A 27,575-nucleotide genomic window follows, 5' to 3' on the forward strand; every position below is an offset into this window, starting at 1 on the left:
ACACTACGCCGATTCGATTTGGCCGACTAAATAGTTGAATGCGATTCCCAACTGGCTTCCAACTAAAGTATCGTCCAACTATCGGTCGATAGCTTGATCAGTACGGCGGTCCTCTGCGCGCGCACACTGGCCGATTACAATCGCCGATACCTACTAAATCGGTGTAATGTGCGCACTTTCATACATCTCCATACTGGTCAACAGCCCGACCCAACTATCGGGAAACTAACAGTCGGCGGTCTGCGCCTAGGCTTGACTTCTAGCGACAGACAGGAACAAAAACCTATCATGTGCCATTATAAGTACCTAAATCCTCGTCTTATTAATACGTAACTTGCTGAATTTTTAGAAGCAGCTAATAAACTTAGCAAATTATCAAGAAAATTAGTACTAAAATCCCGTCGAGTTAACTGCGTACCTCGCTGGAATGCGACTTCCTCGCACTCACCCTTTTATCTCCCCGCGTTCGCCCCGTTCATACCAGTACCTCTAGTAGGAAAAACTTTCGAGTTCGTTTCGTTGCGTATTCAAAGTGTCATCGAAAAATTTTGTATGAAAAATTAAACAGCGCCCCCTATATTATAGCCGCCGTGCCCCCTATATTATAGCCGGGGCGCTGTTTAATTTTTCATACAAAATTTTTCGATTACACTTTGAATACGCAACGAAACGAACTCGAAAGTTTTTCCTACTAGAGGTACAGAGCGTCGATGTGACGTCACGGCCGCCAGGTGCGCAATTAACTTGACTGGGTCGTACTAATTTATTTTTTAAGACTTGCTTAGTACCTAAATAAAGCATTTATGAGTAAATTGTAATTCCTCGCCTTTGACATTTATTATTTTAAGACAAACTTTTATCCTATTATTTTATAATCTCAGGTTGTGAATCAATGAATTTAAAATACGTAATGTTAATAAAAATGATACCGAGAGACTGATTTTTCATTAAACAATAACCAATCGAGTTCTATCCTGTAATTTCTTTTATCCTTTTCAAAGCACAATAGTCAGCGTTGTAAATATTGATGCTTCGCGCTCGACTTGGCGGGGGCACTGCCGTGCCCCCAGATCAAGGGGGAGTAAGAAAGAAAAAAAACTAATTAGAAGAGGAGGAAATAATAACATTAAAAGGCAGGTGAGACACGGGGCTCCTTTTTCGATCGTAGGGCCTTGTAGGCTTTTGGGCACGTGCATAGAGTGCTGGTGCTGAGAGAGAGGCCTGCCTGAATAACTGAATGAATACCTATAAACTTAATTACATAATGTAGTTTTCGTTTTTATTTAAGTCTTTATTGGTTGGGAGCACAATTGGTAGGAACCACAGGGAAAAACATTCTAGATTTGGAATCACCTCTCATTTATGGCCACATGCTCTCTATACCAATCAAAAGGTCGGCTCCATTCTGCTCGAAGATTTCTTATAATATTGTAAAATAGCAAAATGGCAAATAGTGGAACACACAACACACCTCATGACAACTTAACTTGACAGTTTGTCAACAAACGTCAAAAATCTTGATTTCGTTCGTTGCGAAACCGTGTTTTTCCGAATTTTAGGAAAATTTTACGGAAAATTTCACTGTTTAAAATGAATTCAAGTGTGTTTATTAGTTTAATTTAACTCCTAAATCCGGCGAGATGGAAAACCCCGTCGCTGAAGTGAAAGTGGACGCTGAAAATACCGAAATAAAAGTTGTTGAGAAGCCGAAGAAAAGTTGGCCAAGAAATGCTCTGCTTTTCACTATCGGTGAGTTGTTTATTGCTTCTAAATCTATTCAGCTTTATTGCCTTCGAAACATTGAAAACAACACTGTATTTGCTCTAAAAAACAACTGAAAAAAACCTGTAGCGTGTACATAAGTTGGTATGTTACTGAAACACTTATCGCTCAACAAGTTTGCTCTTTACCTTCATAGTAAGATGCTGAATATGGCCTACAATCAACCTGACTGCATAAAATATGTTATACGTAGCACAAAGCTCATTTAAATATATAACATAAATGGTAAACATAGATATTTTGTTAAGTTTTGTGTGCATTTTTCTCTGCCTAACTTGGACAGTATAATTTTTTGCGTGCTAATTCTCTGTAATAAGCTATATTAGGTCCAAATAGCATATTATTTGTGTTCTTAATTTAGATTAAAGCTCATCTACACACTCATAAGCTATGTAAAATCCATCCTTAATTTGTAACCACTTGTAAAAGTCATCTTTACTCTGAATGATGCTTTTCAGAATAAAAAAAATTTAGTACTTTCTTATCTTTACACAGATAAACAATGTCATGTGACAAATCTCTAAGATCTGTGTTTTCTATGCTAATTTCAATAAGTAGAAGAATATTTATTTCATAGAATATGGTTGCAATAGTCCTTGTAATGAAGAAGTTCTACATATTGTGCCATAGTAGTTGGCAGTTATAAAAACTGCCACTGTACAGTTATATGTGCAAAAGTGTAAATAAATTTAATAAATAAAAAACAGGGAATTTGATTGTTACTGTAATATTTTTGATTGTCTTATCTTAGGGACATAATGTTGAAGACACTCAGAAAGCTTTATTTCTCTTTGCTTCAATTATTTAATTAAATAAAAAAAGTTTTACAAAATTACACTACTGACTACACAAATACTTATTTATAATGCATTTAAAGCTCATATTCCTTTACTTCATATAACTTTGGGACTAGATGGCGCTGTGCGAAACTGTCCAAAGATTTATTATTATAATTATTATTTCTATTCTTTTCAGCACTAATCCTAGGCTACATCCACTACAAATATGCATCAACCCTCTTCGACAACGATCGCAACTTTGCGTACCTCTCAGATCTCGAACGGGAGATGTCTTTCCGAACCGAGATGGGGTTCTACTACTCGTACTACAAAACCGTGGTGGAGGAGAAACCGTTCGTAGCTGGGATCACTAAGCTGATGTACGATAAGCTTGTGGAGTTCCCGAAGGATGTGAATGCGTTGAATCGGTTTAATATACACCCTGAGGTTTGTACCACATACAAGTACAACATTCAGAACCTTGACAACATTAACCAATGAGTTTGAGACTTAAATTTTCTAAATCACTCCATTCTAGCCTTGTAAACGGACACACTGTTGATGAAACTGAAAAATTGCTGAAATACTCTACTTGATACAATACACGCACACACACACACACACGCACACACATACACACACACACATACACACACACACAGACACACGCACACACATACACACACACCAAACACAACCTTAAATTATGTGGTGATTTTATCTCAATTGACTCAGCAACTAAACTAGAAACATAAACCGTCCAGGTACTCCTAGGAGCCATATACCGCTACTTCGAACCACGTCTCAACACGTCCTCCAACGTGGAGTGTCTGACAGTGGCCCGGGGCGAAGGCCTGCCTCCAGTGGCTTCGTGCACCGGGCTCGGGGTGCCGGTCCTGTTCTACTTGGAGGCGATATGGTGGCTGGCCGGCGTCACTGTGGCCGCTGTGTTCCTGCACGCCACTCTCATCAGGTAATTTAATAACTGTCAATGTTGACAGCTCTGCAAATTGACGACCTGATGACTGACAGCTTAGCTCAGCTATGTGATTGACAATTCCCCCAAAACACACTAGCTGTTACATTTAGACAGCTAAATCTATCCCTTTTCATCTCCTACTTCTGACTACTTTCATCTACTTGAGAAAGAAAGAGACAGACTGCCTCATGCCCAATCTCAAGTTTTCCTGTCCCTCTCCATCTACTTGAGAAGATAAGAGACAGCCCTGCCTCTCGAGCGCTTCTGACTGCGTCTTGAGCTACTATTTCTGTCCCCTTTCATCTACTTGAGAACCTAAGAGACAGCCAGCCTCTCGAGTGCTCGTGGCTGGCAGCGGGGAAAGGTCTGCTATCAGTTGAGCAGTTCCTAAAAGTGACGTCATTAGTTACACAGCTGCAATCACCTAGTTCTGTCCCTTTTCATCTACTCAAGAAGGGTAAGAGACATATTTCCTCTAGAACCCCTAGTTCTGTCCCTTTTCACCTACTAGAGAAGGTATGAGCCAGCCTGCCTCTTGAGCGCTCTCAAGCAGTTGAACAGTTCTTGAAAGTGACGTCATTAGATAGACAGTTACAAGCTCCTAGTTCTGTCCCTTTCCGTCTACTTAAGAAAGTAAGAGACAGCCTGCCTCTAGAGCGTTCATGGCTGCTGGTAGCAAGAAACACACTGCCTCTAGAACCCCTAGTTCTGTCCCCTTTCAACTACTCGAGAAGGCAAGTGTCAGACTGATTCTTAATCTAGGAATGCTTAACTTCCAATCTCAAGTTCTTCTGTCCCTTTCCGTCTACTCAAGAGGGTAAGAGACGTAACTAGCCGCGCCTCAACCCGTCCTCCAACGTGGAGTGCCTGACAGTGGCCCGGGGCGAAGGCCTGCCTCCAGTGGCTTCGTGCACCGGGCTCGGGGTGCCGGTCCTGTTCTACTTGGAGGCGATATGGTGGCTGGCCGGCGTCACTGTGGCCGCTGTGTTCCTGCACGCCACATTAATCAGGTAATTTAAACAACTGTCAATTTTGACAGCTGTCATTTTTGACAGCTTCAACGCCACTAATCAGGAACAGCAACACAGACAGATCCTGCGTTTGACAGTTGAAAACCTGACAGGTAGACAGCTCTGAAAATGGTAGATTGGCAGTTCTGTTCTGAAGATAGACAAGACAGCTCTTCACGTTGACAACCTTATATCTTGACACCTCCAATATTTGGGATAGATGAGACTCACGTTTAAGAACGTGACTGGTCATTAGTTAGAAAGCTACAAGCTGCTAGTTCTGTCCCTTTTCATCTACTTGAGAAGGTAAGAGACAGCCTGCCTCTAAATTCTAGTACCCCTAGTTCTGTCCCCTTTCATCTACTTGAGAAGGTAAGAGCCAGCCTGCCTCTTAAGCGCTCTCAAGCAGTTGAACAGTTCTCAAAAGTGACGTCATTAGATAGACAGTTACAAGCTCCTAGTTCTGACCCTTTTCATCTACTCAAGAAGGTTAAGAGACACACTGCCTCTAGAACCCCTAGTTCTGTCCCTTTCTATCTACTCAAGAGGGTAAGAGACGTCCTCCTCGGAGGGATATACCGCTACTTCGAGCCACGCCTCAACACGTCCTCCAACGTGGAGTGTCTGACAGTGGCCCGGGGCGAAGGCCTGCCTCCAGTGGCTTCGTGCACCGGGCTCGGGGTGCCGGTCCTGTTCTACTTGGAGGCGATATGGTGGCTGGCCGGCGTCACTGTGGCCGCTGTGTTCCTGCACGCCACACTCATCAGGTAATTTAATAACTGTCAATGTTGACAGCTGTCATTTTTTACAGCTCCTTCAACGCCATTAATCAGGAATAGCAACACAGACAGATCCTGCGTTGTTTGAAAGTTGTCAATCTGACAGGTAGCTAGTAGATTGACAGTTCTTAAAATGGTAGATTGACAGTTCTGCTCTGTAGATAGACAAGATAGCTCTTCACGTTGACAACCTTATATCTTCACACCTCTCCAATACCTACTTGGGTTAGAAGAGACTCAGGCCTAAGAACGTTAGCTTAGAAAGCTACCAGCTCCTAGTTCTGTCCTTTTTCATCTACTTATAGACAGTAGCTAAACAGGTTCTAAATGTGGCAGGTCTCCTAGTTATATCTGTCCCTTTCCATCTACTTGAGAAAGTAAGAGACGGCCAGCCTCTCGAATGCTCATGGCTGCCGGTAGCAAGAAACACACTGCCTCTAGAACCCTAAGTTCTGTCCCTGTGACGGTCATTAGTTAGAAACTACAAGCTCCTAGTTCTGTCCCTTTTCATCTACTCAAGAAGGGTAAGAGACATAATTCCTCTAGAACCCCTAGTTCTGTCCCTTTTCACCTACTTGAGAAGGTAAGAGACAGCCTGCCTCTCGAGCGCTCTCAAGCAGTTGAACAGTTCCTGAAAGTGACGTCATTAGATAGACAGTTACAAGCTCCTAGTTCTGTCCCTTTCCGTCTACTTAAGAGGGTAAGAGACGTAACGAGCCGCGCCTCAACACGTCCTCCAACGTGGAGTGTCTGACAGTGGACCGGGGCGAAGGCCTGCCTCCAGTGGCTTCGTGCACCGGGCTCGGGGTGCCGGTCCTGTTCTACTTGGAGGTGATATGGTGGCTGGCCGGCGTCACTGTGGCCGCTGTGTTCCTGCACGCCACACTGATCAGGTAATTTTGACAGATTTGACAGCTGTCATTTTTCAGGAGCATCTAGAGAGAATCTTACAGATGGACAGACGGGTAGATTGACCTAATATATTGACAGGTTTTCAGTAATTACGCGGTTCTCCAAATTGACAGATGATTAGTTACTCAATTCCACCACAGCTTGAAGCCCCTAGTTCTGTCCCTTTTCATATACTTAAGAGGGTAAGAGACAGCCTGCCTCGAGAGTAAGTGGCTTATTGTAGACGGTAGTTGAACAGGTTCTAAATGTGGCAGGTCTCCTTGTTTTATCTGTCCCTTTCCATATACTTGAGAAGATAAGAGACAGCTTGCCTCTCGAACGCACTTGGCGCTATCAGCTGAGCAATTCCTAAAAGTGACGTCATTAGATACACAGCTGCAATCACCTAGTTCTGTCCCTTTTCATCTACTCAAGAAGGTAAGAGCCAGCCTGCCTCTCGAGCGCTCTCAAGCAGTTGAACAGTTCTCAAAAATGACGTCATTAGATAGACAGTTACAAGCTCCTAGTTCTGTCCCTTTCCGTCTACTTAAGAGGGTAAGAGACGTAACGAGCCGCGCCTCAACCCGTCCTCCAACGTGGAGTGCCTGACAGTGGCCCGGGGCGAAGGCCTGCCTCCAGTGGCTTCGTGCACCGGGCTCGGGGTGCCGGTCCTGTTCTACTTGGAGGCGATATGGTGGCTGGCCGGCGTCACTGTGGCCGCTGTGTTCCTGCACGCCACTCTCATCAGGTAATTTTGACAACTTTGACAGCTGTCATTTTTCAGGAGCAGCAAGAGAGATGGACAGACGGGTAGATTGACCTAATACATTGACAGGTTTTCAGTAATTACGCGGTTCTCCAAATTGACAGATGATTAGTTACTCAATTCCACCTACAACTTGAAGCCCCTAGTTCTGTCCCTTTTCATATACTTAAGAGGGTAAGAGACAGCCTGCCTCGAGAGTAAGTGGCTTATTGTAGACGGTAGTTGAACAGGTTCTAAATGTGGCAGGTCTCCTTGTTTTATCTGTCCCTTTCCATATACTTGAGAAGATAAGAGACAGCTTGCCTCTCGAACGCACTTGGCGCTATCAGCTGAGCAATTCCTAAAAGTGACGTCATTAGATACACAGCTGCAATCACCTAGTTCTGTCCCTTTTCATCTACTCAAGAAGGTAAGAGCCAGCCTGCCTCTCGAGCGCTCTCAAGCAGTTGAACAGTTCTTGAAAGTGACGTCATTAGATAGACAGTTACAAGCTCCTAGTTCTGTCCCTTTCCGTCTACATAAGAGGGTAAGAGACGTAACGAGCCGCGTCTCAACACGTCCTCCAACGTGGAGTGTCTGACAGTGGCCCGGGGCGAAGGCCTGCCTCCAGTGGCTTCGTGCACCGGGCTCGGGGTGCCGGTCCTGTTCTACTTGGAGGCGATATGGTGGCTGGCCGGCGTCACTGTGGCCGCTGTGTTCCTGCACGCCACTCTCATCAGGTAATTTTGACAGATTTGACAGCTGTCAATTATGACAGCTCCTCTCAACGCCACTAATCAGGTGGAACTGCACAGAAAGTCCTGCGTTTGATAGTAGAGGATCCAACAGATTGATAGCTCTGCTGACTTCAAACTAGTTCTCTCCCCTTTCATCTACTTGAGAAGGTAAGAGACAGACTGAATCTTAAGGGCGAATCTTTCTTCTGTCTCTTTTCTTCTACTTGAAGGTAAATGATAGACTGGCTCTTAAACCCCTAGTACTGCCCTTTTTATCTACTTTAGAATGTAAGAGACAGCCTGCCTCGTGAGTGCAAATAACTGACTTCCAATGCCAAGTTCTTCTGTCCCTTTCCATCTACTTAAGAGGGTAAGAGACGTAACGAGCCGCGTCTCAACCCGTCCTCCAACGTGGAGTGTCTGACAGTGGACCGGGGCGAAGGCCTGCCCCCAGTGGCTTCGTGCACCGGGCTCGGGGTGCCGGTCCTGTTCTACTTGGAGGCGATATGGTGGCTGGCCGGCGTCACTGTGGCCGCTGTGTTCCTGCACGCCACTCTCATCAGGTAATTTGACAGCTGTCAATGTTGACAGCTTCGTCTGCAACGCCACTTTATTCCAGGTGCTACACAGATAGGTTCTACTTGATAGTAGATTGACAGTTCTGTTCTGTAGATACTTAGATAGACAAGACAACCAGTTTGACAGCTCTTCGTGTTGACAGTCTTATATCTTGACATCTCTCCAATACTCCAGAACAGTTTCATGTCTAAGAACGTGACTGGTCATTAGTTAGAAAGCTACAAGCTGCTAGTTCCGTCTCTTTTCATCTACTCGAGAAGGTAAGAGACAGCCTTCTTTGAGAGTAAGTGGCTTATTGTAGATTAATCAGATGGAACTACATAAAGTCCTGCGACCGTCGACCTGATAGACTGACAACTCAGCTCAGCTATGTAGATTAACTAGGCAATCAGTTTGACAGCTTGATATTATGGCAGTACCCTAAAACACCCAACTGGTATATTTAGACAGCTGGATCTATCCATTTTAATCTCCTACTTCTGCCTCCTTTCATCTACTTGAGAAAGTAAGAGACGGACTGCCTCATGACCAATCCCAAGTTCTTCTGTCCCCTTTCATCTACTTGAGAAGATAAGAGACAGCCAGCTTCCAGACCTCCTAGTTCTTTCCCCTTTCATCTACTTGAGAAGGTAAGGGACAGCCTGCCTCTCGAACGCTCTTGACTGCCAGTATCTCTATATCATCAGTTGAACACTTCCTCAAAGTGACGTCATTAGTTACACAGCTACAATCACCTAGTTTTGTCCCTTTCCATCTACTTGAGAAGGTAAGAGACAGCCTGCCTCTCGAGCGCTCTCAAGCAGTTGAACAGTTCTTGAAAGTGACGTCATTAGATAGACAGTTACAAGCTCCTAGTTCTGTCCCTTTCCGTCTACATAAGAGGGTAAGAGACGTAACGAGCCGCGCCTCAACCCGTCCTCCAACGTGGAGTGCCTGACAGTGGCCCGGGGCGAAGGCCTGCCTCCAGTGGCTTCGTGCACCGGGCTCGGGGTGCCGGTCCTGTTCTACTTGGAGGCGATATGGTGGCTGGCCGGCGTCACTGTGGCCGCTGTGTTCCTGCACGCCACATTAATCAGGTAATTTTGACAGATTTCACAGCTGTCAATTTTGACAGCTGTCAATTTTGACAGCTCCTTTCAAAGCCACTCTAATCAGATGGAACTACATAAAGTCCTGCGACCGTTGACCTGATAGACTGACAACTCAGCTCAGCTATGTAGATTAACTAGGCAATCAGTTTGACAGCTTGATATTATGGCAGTTCCCTAAAACACCCAACTGGTATATTTAGACTGCTAAATCTATCCCTTTTCATCTCCTACTTCTGACTACTTTCATCTACTTGAGAAAGTAAGAGACGGACTGCCTCATGACCAATCCCAAGTTCTTCTGTCCCCTTTCATCTACTTGAGAAGATAAGAGACAGCCAGCTTCCAGACCTCCTAGTTCTTTCCCCTTTCATCTACTTGAGAAGGTAAGGGACAGCCTGCCTCTCGAACGCTCTTGACTGCCAGTATATCATCAGTTGAACACTTCCTAAAAGTGACGTCATTAGTTACACAGCTACAATCACCTAGTTTTGTCCCTTTCCATCTACTCAAGAAAGTTAGAGCCAGCCTGCCTCTTGAGCGCTCTCAAGCAGTTAAACAGTTCTTGAAAGTGACGTCATTAGATAGACAGATACAAGCTCCTAGTTCTATCCCTTTCCGTCTACTTAAGAGGGTAAGAGACGTAACGAGCCGCGCCTCAACCCGTCCTCCAACGTGGAGTGCCTGACAGTGGCCCGGGGCGAAGGCCTGCCTCCAGTGGCTTCGTGCACCGGGCTCGGGGTGCCGGTCCTGTTCTACTTGGAGGCGATATGGTGGCTGGCCGGCGTCACTGTGGCCGCTGTGTTCCTGCACGCCACTCTCATCAGGTAATTTTGACAACTTTGACAGCTGTCATTTTTCAGGAGCAGCAAGAGAGAATCTTACAGATGGACAGACGGGTAGATTGACCTAATACATTGACAGGTTTTCAGTAATTACGCGGTTCTCCAAATTGACAGATGATTAGTTACTCAATTCGACCCACAGCTTGAAGCCCCTAGTTCTGTCTCTTTTCATATACTTAAGAGGGTACGAGACAGACTGCCTTGAGCGCAAGTGGCTTATGGTAGACAGTAGTTGAATAGGTTCTAAATGTGGCAGGTCTCCTAGTTTTATCTGTCCCTTTCCATCTACTTGAGAAGGTAAGATGTGGTGGCCGTTGTGTTCCTGCACGCCACACTCATCAGGTACAGAAGTCAGTTTAATGAGAGACTGCTTCTCATTTAACACCAGGTGCGATTGCGGTCAAATATTGCCTAATTATGCATAAAAAAAGGAAGTTATAGCTATTTTACGGTGATTTCTACTTCATTGGAAAACTGCAAATTAACGACCTGGAACATTGACAGTTCTGCAGGTGAGGAGTGTCTTTTCANTCAGGTCTTCACCTCTGATAACCTCACAGATCCATAAAACACATTTTAGTTAAACATTTTTGAGTCATATATCTGTCCCTTTTCATCTACTTAAAAAGACAAGAGACAGACTGACTTTTAAACCACTTTATTTTGTTCCAGCGAGAGCATCCTAGGCGGTTTCCTGGCTGTCACTCAATACTTTGCCAACCACTCAGAGCTGACCCGCGTTCACTGGGCCCCCAATGAGAGGGAGAACTTCGCGTGGCCTCTACTGCTGGTTCAGGCTTGGCTGGTCAGCTTCCAGATCAGGGATCACGGGAAGAAGACCACTTTTCAGCTGCAAGTGAGTTTCTTCTTCTGTTTCTGCCTTCGTTATGGCTTCGTGCCACATATAGTGTCAGTAAATGCATACAACGCGATTAAGCTAACTGCGCATCTCGCTAGAACCTAGTGTTGTGAGGCTGTACTAAATACATGGTGGAAACGATAAGTGATCTCACCCGATTATTTCTAAACTATACAAGATTTAAAAACTGGTTACTGATTCCAAAAGTGCTTCACGAGCTCTATCCAACGGTACCAATTATAGTAGGTTACAATTTAAACTGGATCTATCCGAAAATTCAATGTTTCCAGCATCCATACATTTAGTACAGCCACAGTAATGGCACTCACGTCTTGATAATATTATAACAAGTAAGAATGCAAATTACGAGTTTATTTTGAGTTTATTATTTAATTTTTAAAAATTACACTCCCAATATTGTGTGGTTGGCATACATTTAGTATGGAAGTTGGAAACATTTAATTTTCGGATAGATCCATTTAAATCTGTAATCATTTGTTGTTACCGTTTGATAACGCTCGTAAAGCACTTTCAGGATCAGTAACCAGTTTTTCGATATCTTGTATAGCTTAGAAATAATCGAGTGAGATCACTTATCGTTTCCACCCTGTATAGTGTAAGGCTGTCTTAAGATATTTTACTAACCTGCCATTCTTCTTTTCAGGTAGCAATATTCTTCTTAAACTGCACAGCGCTGTTATTCTGGCAATTCTCTCAATTCGTGTTCCTCACACAGATCGCCATATTTTTCATCATGGAACAACTTAGAATAATCAACATGAAAGCATTTTGCATCTTCCTACATTCTCACTTCTGTGGCTTACACACAGCAGTGTTGCTACTACAAGGGAACGACATGCTAAAATCGTCCTTATACGTTTCTTTTTTCATATCAGTGTCCGCATACTGTTTGTTCTTCAGTTCTTTAAGAATTAAGGTCGAAAATACACTGGACTTCTTCGTGGAAGCATGGCTGGTTTTGTTAAGAATCTTCATTATAGTATGCTCATCGATTTACTTCAAAAAGTTGATCAGTGAGTTCTTGGATGTGCAAGAAGATACGCATATATGGGAGCTGTTGTATTCGAAATTTAGTAACTACAAAAGTTTTCATACATTAATGTATACTTGTAGCGACGTGTATGACTTCCTACCGTGGTCTACTATAGTTCGTTTGCTAAAATCATTTTTGATTCCTTTCGTTATTTACAATATTCTGTATGTGGTCAATTTCTGGTGCCAAAGAGCTTGTGATACTCTAATAGAGAATGAGCAGAAAGAAAAAGAGCAAGACAGTGGGAATGGACAAGATGATGAAGACAGTGGCATAGAGAACTCGACCACAGACAATAAAGTGAAGAAGCGAAAGCCCAAAGAGGATGAAAATCAAGACAATTTTATAGCGTTTGTGAAAAGTTTGGAAATAGAACCGCATGTGTTCTATGGGATAGCACAGATGGTTGTCTATGGTGTCATGGCGGCTTTGATAATGCGGTTGAAGCTGCTTTTTGTGACGCAAATGTGTATTGTCTCTGGTCTGCTGATGAACACTAAATATTGGAGATTTGTGTGAGTATACCTTGTATTTCTTACAAAAAAGTAGATTTATTTGTTCAAATTGTATTTAGAGGTGATAAGACTGGTAAGTATACCATAGACTAAAATAAAAAGACACGGGTCTTAACGCGACATCTATTTTAGTAGAAATGGAACGCGAAAGTTTAAAATCTTATACCATAGACTCCCCGCACAATAAAATCATTTTGTGCAATAGAAAACAATAATAAAATACGTAAAAGTTTATCCTAGTCTATGGATACTACATTTTTTTAAACAGACAAAGCTGGTACACCTTTACATACATAGTTGATGATAACAATAGTATTTAGAAATAGATCTACATTTATTTATTTATTTTTATAATAATCTCTGAGTATTGTTTTCCATGGATCCTAGGAAATTTTAACCCACTCGGTCATACCTAGTCCCAAATTAAAAGCAAAGCTTGAACCCTAACTTATGGGTAAATACACTAATAAACTTGCTTAAGTATTTTTTTTACTTACCAAAACATATACATAATGTTGCGCTAACTTATTTTTCAGGCTACCCAACAAGAAGTATATTCCATTTTTATGGGGAATCCTTCTGGTGCCAGTCTGCATCGCTCTCTTCGAAAATGTGAACAAAGAGACGTCTTACGTTGGTAAGTTTATTAATTTTCTGATTTACTACATCTTGACCACGACTTCCTTTCCGTAAACGGTAAAAAAGTGGTATATCTCCAATTCTGATAAATAACTTAAGTGAAATTTCATCAAAATTCGTTCAGCAATTTTAGCATGGAGTTACTACTCCATGCTAAAATTGCTGGTAGTGCAAACGTGAATCCATTCTCACAAACTTGCTTGTATACTTACAAAAAAGTATAAATATTATGACGATCAATTGTATTCTTACCAAAATCATAAAATAATATAAATTATTGTATTGCTAGAATAAGAAATTTTATAGCATCGTGCGATTTCCACATTAATCAAATCAGAAAATTAAGCATAAAAGCCGTAGAATCAATCTTTTTTTTATCCATACTTAAAGCGACATCCTGTATAAAGCCCGGTCCGTGAGCACGTAGAATTTTGTCCAATGACCCCAAGGGGTCATCCATAAAGTACGTCACACGTAAAGAGGGGGGGAGGGGGTTGACAAAGTGTGACATGGTGTGACAAGGGGTCCTAAGTTTCGTGACATCACATTTCAATTGTTTTAAATATTTGATATATAGCCTGACCAGGAACATAAAAACCCTGGCATAGAGGCGCGGCAATTGCATTTGATATTGCAACACTGAGTACAGTCATACCTGTGTTAAATTAATAAGCTAACTTTATGTATCAGGATTCAGGATTACGGGCTAATTTGATATTTTTATAAATTAACGAAAAAATATTATTATAGGTAACCTGGTTTAAATAAATAAAATGAAATTATCAATCGAGCTAGTAGGATTTATTTTATTATTCATCAATAATCAAATTCAGAACTTGAATATTCAACTGCAATGTCTGCTCATGAACGCTTCAAACTCGGTACTTCTTTCCCAATTCCATAAAATTCAACACTTAGAAAGTGACAACTTTTTTAAAAATAGGTAGTTGAAACAAACCACAGCTAATTTTCATAGTGGACTGTACTATACGATAAACATGTCAGTCAATTTGACAACCTTTGTCGGAAACATTATTCAATGAAAATATTGTCCGAACCCTTAATATTTCTCTTCGACAAATACTTTAACATATTGTGAACCACTTTTCTTTCACGACTATAAAAAGATTTTAGCAATTTTATTCACAAAATCAATTGCGCACATATAAAATAAAGTTTGTTTACACTTTGACAGCAATAGATAAAATCGATTATTTCCGCGGTTCATTAATCGATTGCAGTGAATACTTAGTTATTAAAAACATCACAAAAATCAACTATATTTTTCGATTATTGACTTTAATAAACGCATTAAAAATAAATTAATGGTTTTTAATTTAAAGAAACAGAACCAGTACTTTTTAGGAATCGTTTTTTTGAACATGAACCATGAAATTTGAATATTATCAATAAAAAATTGTTACAATAATATTTGTAATTGTAAAAAACATGTTTTTTGTTAAATAACACCTTTAAAAAATATTTCTCTAAAAGTAGGTTTTACTAACTCTTCGAAAAAAATCGATAGATAAATCGCTATGGTTTAGTTATGTGACATCTCTAAATCTTTCAAACTCGAAACGTCATACGGATCATCTTAGGTGAAAAAGACTATAGTGATTTACGAAAACTTATCACGTTGTTGCTCAACTTGTGGTGAACCCTCTCGTAATACAAGCATATTTAATTTACTACAAGGGATAAAGAGACTATTAGTAATTTGTGCAATCACATTATTGTAACGCTGAGTTGCACCATCTTACTCGACTTTAACAAACGTCAAAAATCTGTCAAACTCCATACAAAAACACCGGTTATTGTTAGTTACTGTTAAATTAAGATGGTGCAATCCAGTCTTAGATAGAATTTGAAGCAATTTTCTCTCTTTGAGTCACAATTCATTTACAAAATTGCCAGTTTCTGTTGGCGCAGAGTATAGATGCGTATATCTAATTAACTTAGGGCTCGTCAAGGGAATCAGATGCTCAGAGCAATTTTCTTGAAGTCGAATTAGTATCTCGAGATTTAACAAATACGATATGACTGTAAGAATTAACGAAGACTTGATTGGGGAGTGATTACACGAATAACTTTTATTTTCTTATCTCTTTCTGTTAATTGGACAAAAAAAAAGTTTTTCTTCTAAAAAAATACCTACTCTCTACTAGAGACAATTCACAAAAGACGTCAAAACGCGATTCTCCCATAGATTTGGTATGGCAATAGAATAAAAATTTCTATTGATTGCCTATTCAACTAATATAATTTAAAAACTATCTTTTATAGAGGCCCCTTGGAATAAATTCTATCTTATAATAAATAATGTGTCTAGAAAATGTTCAAACTGAAACTAAAGCAACCGGGATCTGTAAGTGGACTTTCTTGTTTCTAACGAATTAATACCATGGATTTCTCGTATTGACGGAGGAAGAAAGCAGCCATTTTAGGTCACTATTTTATTGGTTAACTGTTGCGAGAATTGTTTCGTTCGATTTCCAGGTGGGAGCGAAACATACTTAATTAATTTAAATAGAAGTAAAATTAAATATTCTTTCATCACTACATTACTAACATACCTACTATAAAAAAAAAACAAAGTTTACGCTGTCTGTCCCTATGTAACTTTAATACTACGCAACTGATTTTGATGCGTTTTTTAGGGTTCCGTACCTCAAAAGGAAAAAAACGGAACCCTTATAGGATCACTTTGTTGTCCGTCCGTCCGTCTGTCAAGACCCTTTATCTCGAGAACGCGTGAACGTATCAAGCTGAAATTCACATGAAATACTCAGGTCTATTGTCCTTTTAAGCTGTGAAAATATCAAACTTCTAAGCTAAGCCAATCAAAAGATACAGCCGATTATGTCGATATTTTCAACAAATTTTCGACACTCGCAAAGGAATCAAAACCTACAGGATACTTCCCGTAAACTCAGAATCTTGAAATTTGGCATAAAGCATTGTCATATAATGCAAATATAGGAAAAATTGCGAAAATTACATTTTTTTAGTTGTATAGTATAATAAAAATATTTTAATAAAATGAAACTTACTACGTTATTTCTCACGAACGAATAAAGGTATCAAATTGAAATTTATACCAAATACCTAGATCTATTGTCCCTTTAAGNATAGGTAGTTGAAACAAACCACAGCTAATTTTCATAGTGGACTGTACTATACGATAAACATGTCAGTCAATTTGACAACCTTTGTCGGAAACATTATTCAATGAAAATATTGTCCGAACCCTTAATATTTCTCTTCGACAAATACTTTAACATATTGTGAACCACTTTTCTTTCACGACTATAAAAAGATTTTAGCAATTTTATTCACAAAATCAATTGCGCACATATAAAATAAAGTTTGTTTACACTTTGACAGCAATAGGTGACGCAAGGTGACATGTCAATGAAGTTTTCAGTTACTGTTGCCATTAAAAGAAATTAGTACCATTAGTTTTCCGCAACATGGCGAGGGTTTTTATGTTCCTGGTCAGGCTATAATGTTGATTTCATAAAAAAATGTACTTAATTTAAATGGAAATAAAACTAATTTCGGAACTGCTGTTAATTTAATAATTTTTCGATGTGAAATTGCAAAACATGTGACGTCACACTAGGGAGGGGGGGGTCTCAGAAATGTGACCACCTGTGACAAGGACGGAGGGGGGGTCAAAAAATCATGAAATTCGTGTGACGTACTTTATGGATGGCCCCCAAGCTACCCATCCTTATCGCTCGCGCGTAATTATGTTGCTATCGCGCTCGCACTCACTGCGGGCGACCGTCGCACAGTCGCGACAGCAACATAATTACGCGCGAGCGATAAGGATGGGTAGCTTGGGGTCATTGGACAAAATTCTACGTGCTCACGGACCAGGCTTAAGAAGTTTCAACTCCGCAGGCCAGTTCAGCGACCCACCTCTAGAGGAACTCCTCCAATGGATCAGCAAGCACACTGAACCGTCGTCAGCGTTTGCCGGCAGCATGCCTCTCATGGCGGCCGTCATGCTGTCCACGCGGCGACCCATAGTGACGCACCCACACTATGAACATCATGACGCCAGGTCAGTTTCTCTATGGTTAGTCAGTTTATAGCGTTTAATTACTCTATGGAACGTGCAACCCGGTCGAGCTAAATGCGCATCTCTCTGTCGAGGTCGTTTCTGTCTTTAGTTTATGGTTTAATGTCTTCAGTAGTCTATGGTCCAATATTTTAATTAGTGCAGTTTGCTATTCTCTATGGTCCAGCTTTTAGATTCTACAGTCTATTTTTAAACAGACTATAATCTAAATCCAGTTAGTAGCTGTCTAGTTGTGCAATAATCTATGGTCAGTCTATCGTTTAGTAATCTATGGTCAAATGACGATGGAAAGTCCTCTAGGATCTAGATAGATTCTAGATACTAGTCTATGGTTTAATACTAGTTTTTCCAGTTTGTCTATTTTTTGGCTGTAGTGCAATAATCTATGGGCAGTCCAGTAGTCTGTAGTCCGTTCAAAAGTCTATGGTCCTTGTCTATGATCCATCCATTCTAGTATGTCGTCTATACTCTATCCCCCTTACTAATAAATGTTACAGATTTATTGAGCAGTGTTTTAAAATGACATTTCCATACTAAACGTCACTTTAAAATACTTTTCAACGAGCGTGTAAGTTTTATTAGTAAGGGTAATTTCAGTCTGTCGTTTATTTAGTAGTTAGTCGTCTATGAGTAGTGCAATCCAGTAGTATATCGTCCAGTAGCCTCCTCCAGTGGGTCAGCAAGCACACTGAACCGTCGTCAGCGTTCGCTGGCAGCATGCCTCTCATGGCCGCCGTCATGCTGTCAACGCGGCGACCCATAGTGACGCACCCGCACTATGAACATCATGACGCCAGGTCAGTCTACTCTATAGTTAATTAGTTTATAGGAAAAAACGCATAAACCTCATTTATTTCTGTAAATATGCTTTAAAAAAAAAGCACTTTTACAGTGTTTAATCACTCTATGGAACGTGCTGATACTAGGTACTCTCCTGTGTTCCTCGACTTGAAAAAAGCCTTCGATACGGTCTCTATACCCATTCTGGTGCGCAATCTTCAGTACATGGGCATTAGAGGAACACCGCTCAGACTACTTGAAAGCTACCTTGGCGACCGTGTTTCGCGTGTTGGGGTGGGGAATGAGCTAAGCTCTGAATGTACCGTATATTATGGGGTACCACAGGGTAGCGTACTCGGCCCTACCTTGTTTTTAGCCAGTAGTCCAGTAGTATGTGGTTCGTTCAAGAACGGATTTTACGGAACTCCACCCCTAAGAGCGTAAAACGGGGGCCGCTAGTACTGTATATTTCAGTCTGTCGTTTAGTTAGTAGTTAGTCGTCTATTAGTAGTGCACTTCAGTAGTATATCGTCCAGTAGCCTCCTCCAGTGGATCAGCAAGCACACTGAACCGTCGTCAGCTTTCGCTGGCAGCATGCCTCTCATGGCGGCCGTCATGCTGTCCACGCGGCGACCCATAGTGACGCACCCGCACTATGAACACCATGACGCCAGGTCAGTCTACTCTATGGTTAATTAGTTTATAGTAAAAAAAAACTCATAAACCTCATTTATTTCTGTAAATAGGCTTTAAAAAAGCACTTTTACATTGTTTAATTAATAGAACGTGCTGATACTAGGTACTGTCCTGTGTTCCTCGACTTGAAAAAAGCCTTCGATACGGTCTCTATACCCATTCTGGTGCGCAATCTTCAGTACATGATGGGCATTAGAGGAACACCGCTCAAACCACTTGAAAGCTACCTTGGCGACCGTGTTTCGCGTGTTGGGGTGGGGAATGAGCTAAGCTCTGAATGTACCGTAGATTATGGGGTACCACAGGGTAGCGTTCTCGGCCCTACCTTGTTTTTAGCCAGTAGTCCAGTAGTATGTGGTCCGTTCAAGGATTTTACGGAACTCCACCCCTAAGGGGGTAAAACGGGGGCCGCTAGTACTCTATATTTCAGTCTGTCGTTTAGTTAGTGGTCTATTAGTAGTGCAATCCAGTAGTATATCGTCCAGTAGCCTCCTCCAGTGGATCAGCAAGCACACTGAACCGTCGTCAGCGTTCGCCGGCAGCATGCCTCTCATGGCGGCCGTCGTCTGTCCACGCGGCGACCCATAGTGACGCACCCGCACTATGAACACCATGACGCCAGGTATGTCTACTTGAGCCTTTCCCAAAGTGGGTGATAACGCCCCTTGTGGGCGAAAATCCCCCTTTTGTAGGCGATAACGCCCCTTTTGTCGGGAATAACGCTCCCTTGTGGGCGAAAATCCTCCTTTTGTGGGTGATAACGCCCCCTTGTAAGCGATAACACCCCTTTTGTGGGTGATAACGCCCCCTTGTGGGTGATAACGCCCCTTTAGTGGGTGATAAAGCCTCTTTTGAGGGTGATAACGCCCCTTTTGTGGGTGATAACGCCCCTTTTGTGGGCGATAACGCCTCTTTTGAGGGTGATAACGCCCCTTTTGTGGGTGATAACGCCCCCTTGTGGGTGATAACTCCCCCTTGTGAGCGATAACGCCCCTTTTGTGGGTGATAACGCCCCCTTGTAGGTGATAACGCCCCTTTTGTGGGTGATAACGCCCCTTTTGTGGGCCATAACGCCCCTTGTGTAGTAGTATATCGTCCAGTAGCCTCCTCCAGTGGGTCAGCGAGCACACTGAACCGTCGTCAGCGTTCGCCGGCAGCATGCCTCTCATAGCGGCCGTCGTGCTGTCCACGCGGCGACCCAAAGTGACGCACCCGCACTATGAACCTATGACGCCAGGTCAGTCTATATCAGTGGTTCTTAACCGGTGGTCTGCGGACCACTGGTGGTCCCTGGAGGCATTCCAAGTGGTCCACGATGTGCACTTGCACACCTTGGTCAAAACCACTTTTAACTGATTTTTGCAGTCAAACTGGTTTTGACCGATTATGAGGTGGTCTCTGACAAGACAGAAATTTGGTAAAATGGTCCCTCATGACTTAAAGGTTAAGAACCACTGGTCTATACTCTATGGTTCTTCGACAACAAACCTACACAGTGTCAGCCCAAAACTCCGCTACAAGAGTGGCGATGTCAGCAGCATTCATTTAATCCTGCGTGCAGTTGCTCGGGCACTCAGGGCACGACATCATGTGCTTCGTCGACTGGGGAACAAAACCGCACCTGCACTCCATGTTTGTTAGGTTAGTCAGTTTATAGCGTTTAATTACTATATGTTGTTTCTCTATGGTTAGTCGATTTATAGTGTTTAATTACTCGATGGAACGTGCTGATACTAGGTACAACCCGGTCGAGCTAACTGCGACCTCGCTGGAATGCTACTCTACCTCGAACTCACGTGACGCCACGGCTGCCAGGGGCGCAGCAGGGATGTTATGGATATCCGTAACCGTAACCGAAACTTTCGGATATCCGAATTAAAAAAATATCCGTCACCGTATAATATTATTTCTATATCCGTAACCGTAGCCATAACCGAAACTACATATCCATTACATCCCTAGTGCGTAGTTAACTCGACCGAGTAGTTCATCGTCAGGTCATTTAGTCTCCACTGCAGACGTTCGGTTCTGTCTTTAGTCTATACTTTAATGCCTTGACATATTATGATTTGCTGAGTGGTCAGTCTATGGTCCAAAATTTTTGTACGGTGCTCGACTCTGAGACAAGCTAAATTACATCATATTATTGACGTTATTGAGTTGACATTTTTTTTAAATACCTTCGCGAATGAAACTTTCTGTACGTAGTACATATTATTATTCTGTGTGCTTACCATGAGTTTACGTTAGGTGTGCTCGTTAGCGACTGCGTAAAAAAATGACATTTAAATGTATTATGACATATTGTGCAGCGCCCCTAGTGGCTACTTTCAAGAAATAAAATCTTCATAGATTGTTTTGACGTACTCGCTAGCGAGCACTCATAACGTAAACTCATGGTAAGCACACTGTTGTCTGACACTGACACCGTTGGGCTATCATTGCATCAAAATAAAACAAAAGTTTTTTTTATGTGACAGGAGGCAAACGAAAAATGTTTTATTTATTTATTTTAACTGTCACGTTGACTTTGTCTAGGCTCCATGATGATGATGATGGCATTCTAATCACTATTGTATTACTTGTATTTTCAGGCAGCGAACATACGCCGTATACAAAATGTACGGCAGGTTCACAGCTGAAGAACTGTATGAAGAGCTCACTAAACTGAAGACCACGTATCTGGTGGTGGAGTGGCAGTATTGCTATGGGAAGAGCAAGTGAGTATTATTCATCATCATTTCAGCTACAGGACATCCACTGCTGAACATAGGCCTCCCCCAATGATTTCCATTATGACCGGTTGGTAGCGGCCTGCATCCAGCGCCTTCCTGCTACCTTTTTGAAGTCCGTACCGTACGTACCGGAAAACGCTGTGTGTGACGTCCACCCATTAGGTGGATTGACGAGTATTATTGATTGATATTTTTACTGAAAAATTCATAAAAATTGTTTAGTTTTCAGTTATTTGGCTCTAAATAAACTCTTGCATTGTACGAAGATAACTTTTTAGCATTAAAAACCTTTAACTGATTCTGTGGGTCAATGCTGAAAATAATTGCAAGAAAGTCAATCACTATTGTCAGTTAGATTGAACAAAGACGTGCTGCGTACTCATTGGCTACATTGCATGTCACGAACTACGAAATTCTTAGCTGGGTTGCACTATCTTACTTTAAAAACAAACCTCAAAAGTGTCAAACTTCATACAAAAAACACCGGTTATGGTTATAAAGTCCGGTCGCCGAGCAGATAGAAATTCGTACAATGACCCCAATAGTCCAATACCCATCTATATCGCTCGCGCGTAATTATGTTGCTGTCGCGCTCGCACACTCACTGCGGCCGCCCGTCGTACAGTCACATAATGAAGAATGTTCACTAATTTTGTTTTTTTAGCTTTCTGTATTCTCTGTTAAAAATAAAAAATACACGTGAAAGAATTATTTCGATACGTCAATTAGTTTCCAAGATATTGAATTTTAAAAGTGCGGGCGGCGGCCGGCCCGCCATTTAATGCGCGTGACGTCATATTACAGTGACTGGCTCATATTTGTATGGGTGGAATCTTGCAAGCTGAATTAAGACCCACTTCCGGGCAACCGATTAAGCTGAAATTTCGCATACACATGCGATTTGGATGACCATGCAACATTATGATGACGTGGAGCCGGTGGAGCTGATCTGATGATGGAGCTGGAAGGTGGCCATAGGAACTCTATAATAAAACGACTTAAATCCAATAGTTTGGGCTCGTTAGTTTTGTATTGATGAGTACTTTAATTCTATGTAGTAATCAGGGTCTGATGATGGAGCTGGAAGGTAATTCGCAATAAAACGACAAAATCGCATCAAGTTTGGGTTTGGTTCAATTTTAATTTCTGTGATGGGTCTGGGTGTTAATATGTATAATAAGTATGTATTTACAAAAAGAAATGTATTTAAGTATGTTTATATCCGTTTTCTAGTGAGCGGCCACTGTGAATTTACGTCACGCGGGGTCACGTGACCGTCGGCAGGTCTCGATATTTAAGCGAACTTTGAATGCCTATAAAATCATAACTACTTGGTATTTTTGAATGAAATAAAAACAAATGTATTTGTATATGTAAAAGCTTAACTGTAACATAGGTTTCAAGTGATTTTGCATACCTAGTAACATTCTCAATTACACGCAAGCGATAAGGATGAGTAGCTTGGGATCATTGTACGAAATTCTATCTGCTCGGCAACCGGACTTTAGTCACGGTTAAAACGAGTGTGCAATGTGCAACTCAGCCTTACAATATTATTTCATTATACCAATCATAAATGAGTTCCTACAACCCTCAAATTTGTCCCGCAGCAAAAACTGCACGTTCGAAGACATATGGGACAGCGTGTCCCAAACGTCCCGCGCTGTCCCGCCGCTGTGCCGTGCGTTACTCACGCGCGCGCCTGATCACTTCTACCCGGTGTTCCGGAATAGGAGGTACACTGTGCATCGGCTGCATGACGTCAGCCTGAGGTGAGTTAGAATCTATGCTAAAGTCCGGTCACCGAGCAGATAGAATTCCGTCCAATGACCCCAAGCTACCCATCCTTATCGCTCGCGCGTAATTATATTGCTGTCGCGACTGTGCGACGGGCGCTCGCAGTGAGTGTGCGAGCTTGGGGTCATTGGACGAAATTCTATGTGCTCGGCGACCGGACTTTAGTTGGACTGTAGGGTATGGTCTGTACTTGGACTGTGCTCAGCTACCTGTGCTAGCTAGACTGTGCTTAGTGAACCGCGTTGCTGTGTTGTGCGTTACTCGCGCGTGCGCCTGATCACTTCTACCCGGTGTTCCGGAATAGGAGATACACTGTGCATCGGTTACATGACGTCGAGTTACGAGCGTCAGCCTATGACATATGACGTCAGCCTAAGGTGCGCTAAGCGAGTGCGTCAAAAAATTTATAAAGACTTTAGTTCTTTAAAGTAACCGCTAGGGGCGCTGTACAATTTGTCGTACATTTTAATGTCATTTTTTTACGCAGTCGCTTGTGAGCACACCTAACGTAAACTCATGGTAAGCACACTATGGTCTAAATTTGGTGAACTAACTGTGCTAGCTGGTCTGTGCTCCCTAAACTATGCTAGCTGGGCTGTGCTCAGTGATCTGTGCTTAGAAATCTGTGCTCAGCTGTCTGTGCACATGCCAATGAGATGTGCACAACATGACGTCAGCTTAACGTGAGCTAGTGCTTATACTAGATAGGCTGTGGTAAGTGCTAGCTGGGCTTTGCACAGCGGTCTGTGGTCTATAATTGCTGGGCTGTGCTTAGTAAATCCGCACGTTCTGTTCGCTAGTTTATGATCACCTGTGTATGGTAAGTTGTCTATAGTAACTGCACGTTCGAAGACATATGGGACAGCGTGACTCAAACGTCCCGCGCTGTCCCGCCGCTGTGCCGTGCGTTACTCACGCGCGCGCCTGATCACTTCTACCCGGTGTTCCGGAACAGGAGATACACTGTGCATCGGCTGCATGACGTCAGCCTGAGGTGAGTTAGAATCTGTTCTAAAGTCCGGCCGCCGAGCAGATAGAATTCCGTCCAATGACCCCAAGCTACCCATCCTTATCGCTCGCGCGTAATTATATTGATGTCGCGACGGGCGGCCACAGTGAGTGTGCGAGCTTGGGGTCATTGGACGAAATTCTATGTGCTCGGCGACCGGACTTTAGTTGGACTGTAGGCTATGGTCTGTACTTGCACTGTGCCCAGCTACCTGTGCTTAGTGAACCGCGTTGCTGTGTTGTGCGTTACTCACGCGTGCGCCTGATCACTTCTACCCGGTGTTCCGGAATAGGAGATACACTGACTGTGCATCGGTTGCATGACGTCAGCCTGAGGTGAGTTAGAATCTATGATAAAGTCCGGTCGCCGAGCAGATAGAATTTCGTCCAATGACCCCAAGCTACCCATCCTTATCGCTCGCGCGTAATTATATTGATGTCGCGACGGGCGGCCACAGTGAGTGTGCGAGCTTGGGGTCATTGGACGAAATTCTATGTGCACGACGACCGGACTTTAGTTGGACTGTAGGCTATGGTCTGTACTTGCACTGTGCACAGCTACCTGTCCTAGCTAGACTGTGCTTAGTGAACCGCGTTGCTGTGTTGTGCGTTACTCACGCGTGCGCCTGATCACTTCTACCCGTGTTCCGGAACAGGAGATACACTGTGCATCGGTTGCATGACGTCAGCCTGAGGTGAGTTGGAATCACAGATCACAGAAACTAAATGGAGATGTGACAAGGGGACGGGGCCGGTGTCGCAGCAATATGCCCAAAAACAGAACACATTGCTTGTGAAAGCAATTATGACAGCAGCGACGTTATAATGTAAACAGCTTACATTGCTTGCGTAGTACTAAAAATTATCCGAACGTTGAGTACTGATACCGCAGTGGATAATGAGCGCATTTTGATTACTTTGTGTGTGTGAATTTCTAATGCGACACTGAGTTTCGAACTCAGTGCATTAGTTGGCATCTCTCTATATTTCTGGATGAACCAATCGAAATTTTCAAGTGCAATAAGCGGGTCGACTTAATAAGCATTTGATTTCGAACTTTATATCTCTCTTATAAGATTCAAAATCCATTGAACTTCCATTCCAGGTACATGCCTCGCAGTTTCGATACCTGACATCTAGACACGTCGGGGCCGCCGCCCCGCGCTCAGAACCAATGAACACGCCAAGTATGAACTACCCGCGCTAAATACTATGGACTACCCTCGCGAAGTATACTGGACTACCCTTGCGAAATACATATTGGTCAGTCATAAAATATGTAGTGGATTACCCTTGTAAAATATACATAGACACTGATTTACCTTCCTGAAACGTATACTGAACTACTCTTGCAAAATATATGTGCATATTACATACTGGTCTATCATACTACCCACGCTAAATACTATGGACTACCCTCGCGAAGTATACTGGACTACTCTTGCGAAATATACACAAATTACTCTTACCAAATGCATGAGAAACTATCTTACTCAATAAGACTAAACTACCCTAGTAATATACATTCTGAACTACCTTCACAAAAATATTACATACTTAACTACCCTCGAAAAATACATCCTGCTGGTCTACCCTCAGTAACTATACACCGATCTACACTCGCTAAATGTACATTAATCTAAATCTACCCTCACGAAATAATCACTTAACTACCCGCACTAAATACATTCTGAATTCCGGACTACCCCGGCCCCGCAAAAACACACTGAACTACCGTCACGGAATAATCACTAAACTACCTTCACGAAGAACGTATGTACTTAACTACTCCCATAAAATGCATCTTACTTGTCTACCCTCACCAAAAATACACCGATCCACACACGAAATACATACTGAACTAAGATAATAGAACTACCCTCGCGAAATTCAATCTTTCACGACATCACTCGCTCCCTTTCTCTCGCGATAATGTGCGAGTGAATAAACACTTAACTGTCAAGTGTTAGTTCATATACTACGCCTATTATTTCATTATGTATATCAAATAGCGTATATTATTATCATTATAATCGAATATTTGTGTTATTTATGAATGAACGGTGCTAGAGAAAGTTTGAAAATTATTGTGAATAGTTATAATGAATGTTTAGAGTAATAGATGATTTATTATTTAGAAAAATATTTTTAAATTACTTCAATAAGAAAACCCGCTAAGTATACTTTTACTTTTTAAAATGGAGTAGATTGTCTATGATTTAAAAGACTGTCGTCTCTATGGTTGGTGTCACAGATATAAATCAAGTATGAGTGCTAGTCTTACTTAAAAGCATTTATTTAAATATGTATTACCGAATTGTATTATATTATTGTCTTAGACTTCCAGCAAACTAGAATTTTAGTCCGCCGATAGTTGGGTCGGGCTGTTACTCAGTATGGACATATAAGGAACGGGACAACACCTTGACTTACTTGACTTATGGTCCTATATCCCCTAGATGGGGCAGAGGGCGTCCACAACAGTCCTCCATCGCGTTCGGTCTTGAGCTAGGCAGAGGGCGTCCACAACAGTCCTCCATCGCGTTCGGTCTTGAGCTAGGCAGAGGGCGTCCACAACAGTCCTCCATCGCGTTCGGTCTTGAGCTAGGCAGAGGGCGTCCACAACAGTCCTCCATCGCGTTCGGTCTTGAGCTAGGCAGAGGGCGTCCACAACAGTCCTCCATCGCGTTCGGTCTTGAGCTAGGCAGAGGGCGTCCACAACAGTCCTCCATCGCGTTCGGTCTTGAGCTAGGCAGAGGGCGTCCACAACAGTCCTCCATCGCGTTCGGTCTTGAGCTAGGCAGAGGGCGTCCACAACAGTCCTCCATCGCGTTCGGTCTTGAGCTAGGCAGAGGGCGTCCACAACAGTCCTCCATCGCGTTCGGTCTTGAGCTAGGCAGAGGGCGTCCACAACAGTCCTCCATCGCGTTCGGTCTTGAGCTAGGCAGAGGGCGTCCACAACAGTCCTCCATCGCGTTCGGTCTTGAGCTAGGCAGAGGGCGTCCACAACAGTCCTCCATCGCGTTCGATCTTGAGCTATGTGTTTGATCTCGCTCCAAGTCTTGCCGATCTTCTTCGCCTCGTCTGCCACAGTGCGCCGCCAAGTTTGCCTGGGGCGACCACGTTTGCGTTTTCCTTGGGGGTTCCAATCCAGAGCCTGCTTGGGGATGTGATCGGGATCCCTTCGG

The 27,575-nt window shown here is 42.6% G+C and overlaps 1 protein-coding gene across 1 annotated transcript; it reads left to right on the top strand.

The window, feature by feature from the left end:
- Positions 1 to 1,426: 1,426 nt before the first annotated feature.
- Positions 1,427 to 26,736, top strand: LOC114357197 (probable C-mannosyltransferase DPY19L1). The gene is made up of 10 exons (XM_028310706.1): positions 1,427 to 1,749; positions 2,758 to 3,008; positions 3,326 to 3,534; positions 10,887 to 11,070; positions 11,738 to 12,642; positions 13,179 to 13,279; positions 17,191 to 17,353; positions 21,442 to 21,567; positions 23,193 to 23,354; positions 25,493 to 26,736. The coding sequence occupies exons 1-10, from the start codon at positions 1,641 to 1,643 to the stop codon at positions 25,518 to 25,520; spliced, it is 2,238 nt and encodes a 745-aa protein (XP_028166507.1). The 5' UTR covers positions 1,427 to 1,640; the 3' UTR covers positions 25,521 to 26,736.
- Positions 26,737 to 27,575: the final 839 nt, after the last annotated feature.

This window comes from Ostrinia furnacalis, unplaced genomic scaffold, assembly GCF_004193835.3.
Source record: "Ostrinia furnacalis isolate ACB-3 unplaced genomic scaffold, ASM419383v2 OfSCF3063, whole genome shotgun sequence".
In the NCBI taxonomy this organism is placed as follows: Eukaryota; Metazoa; Arthropoda; class Insecta; order Lepidoptera; family Crambidae; genus Ostrinia; species Ostrinia furnacalis.

What these genes read in the sequence shown, in the direction of transcription:
- LOC114357197 (XM_028310706.1), top strand. Translation starts at nt 1,641, where the DNA reads ATGGAAAACCCCGTCGCTGAAGTGAAAGTGGACGCTGAAAATACCGAA. An exon ending in CAAAGAGACGTCTTACGTTG is followed by an intron (nt 13,280 to 17,190) that starts GTAAGTTTATTA and finishes TCAACTCCGCAG; the next exon opens with GCCAGTTCAGCGACCCACCT. An exon ending in TATTGCTATGGGAAGAGCAA is followed by an intron (nt 21,568 to 23,192) that starts GTGAGTATTATT and finishes TTTGTCCCGCAG; the next exon opens with CAAAAACTGCACGTTCGAAG.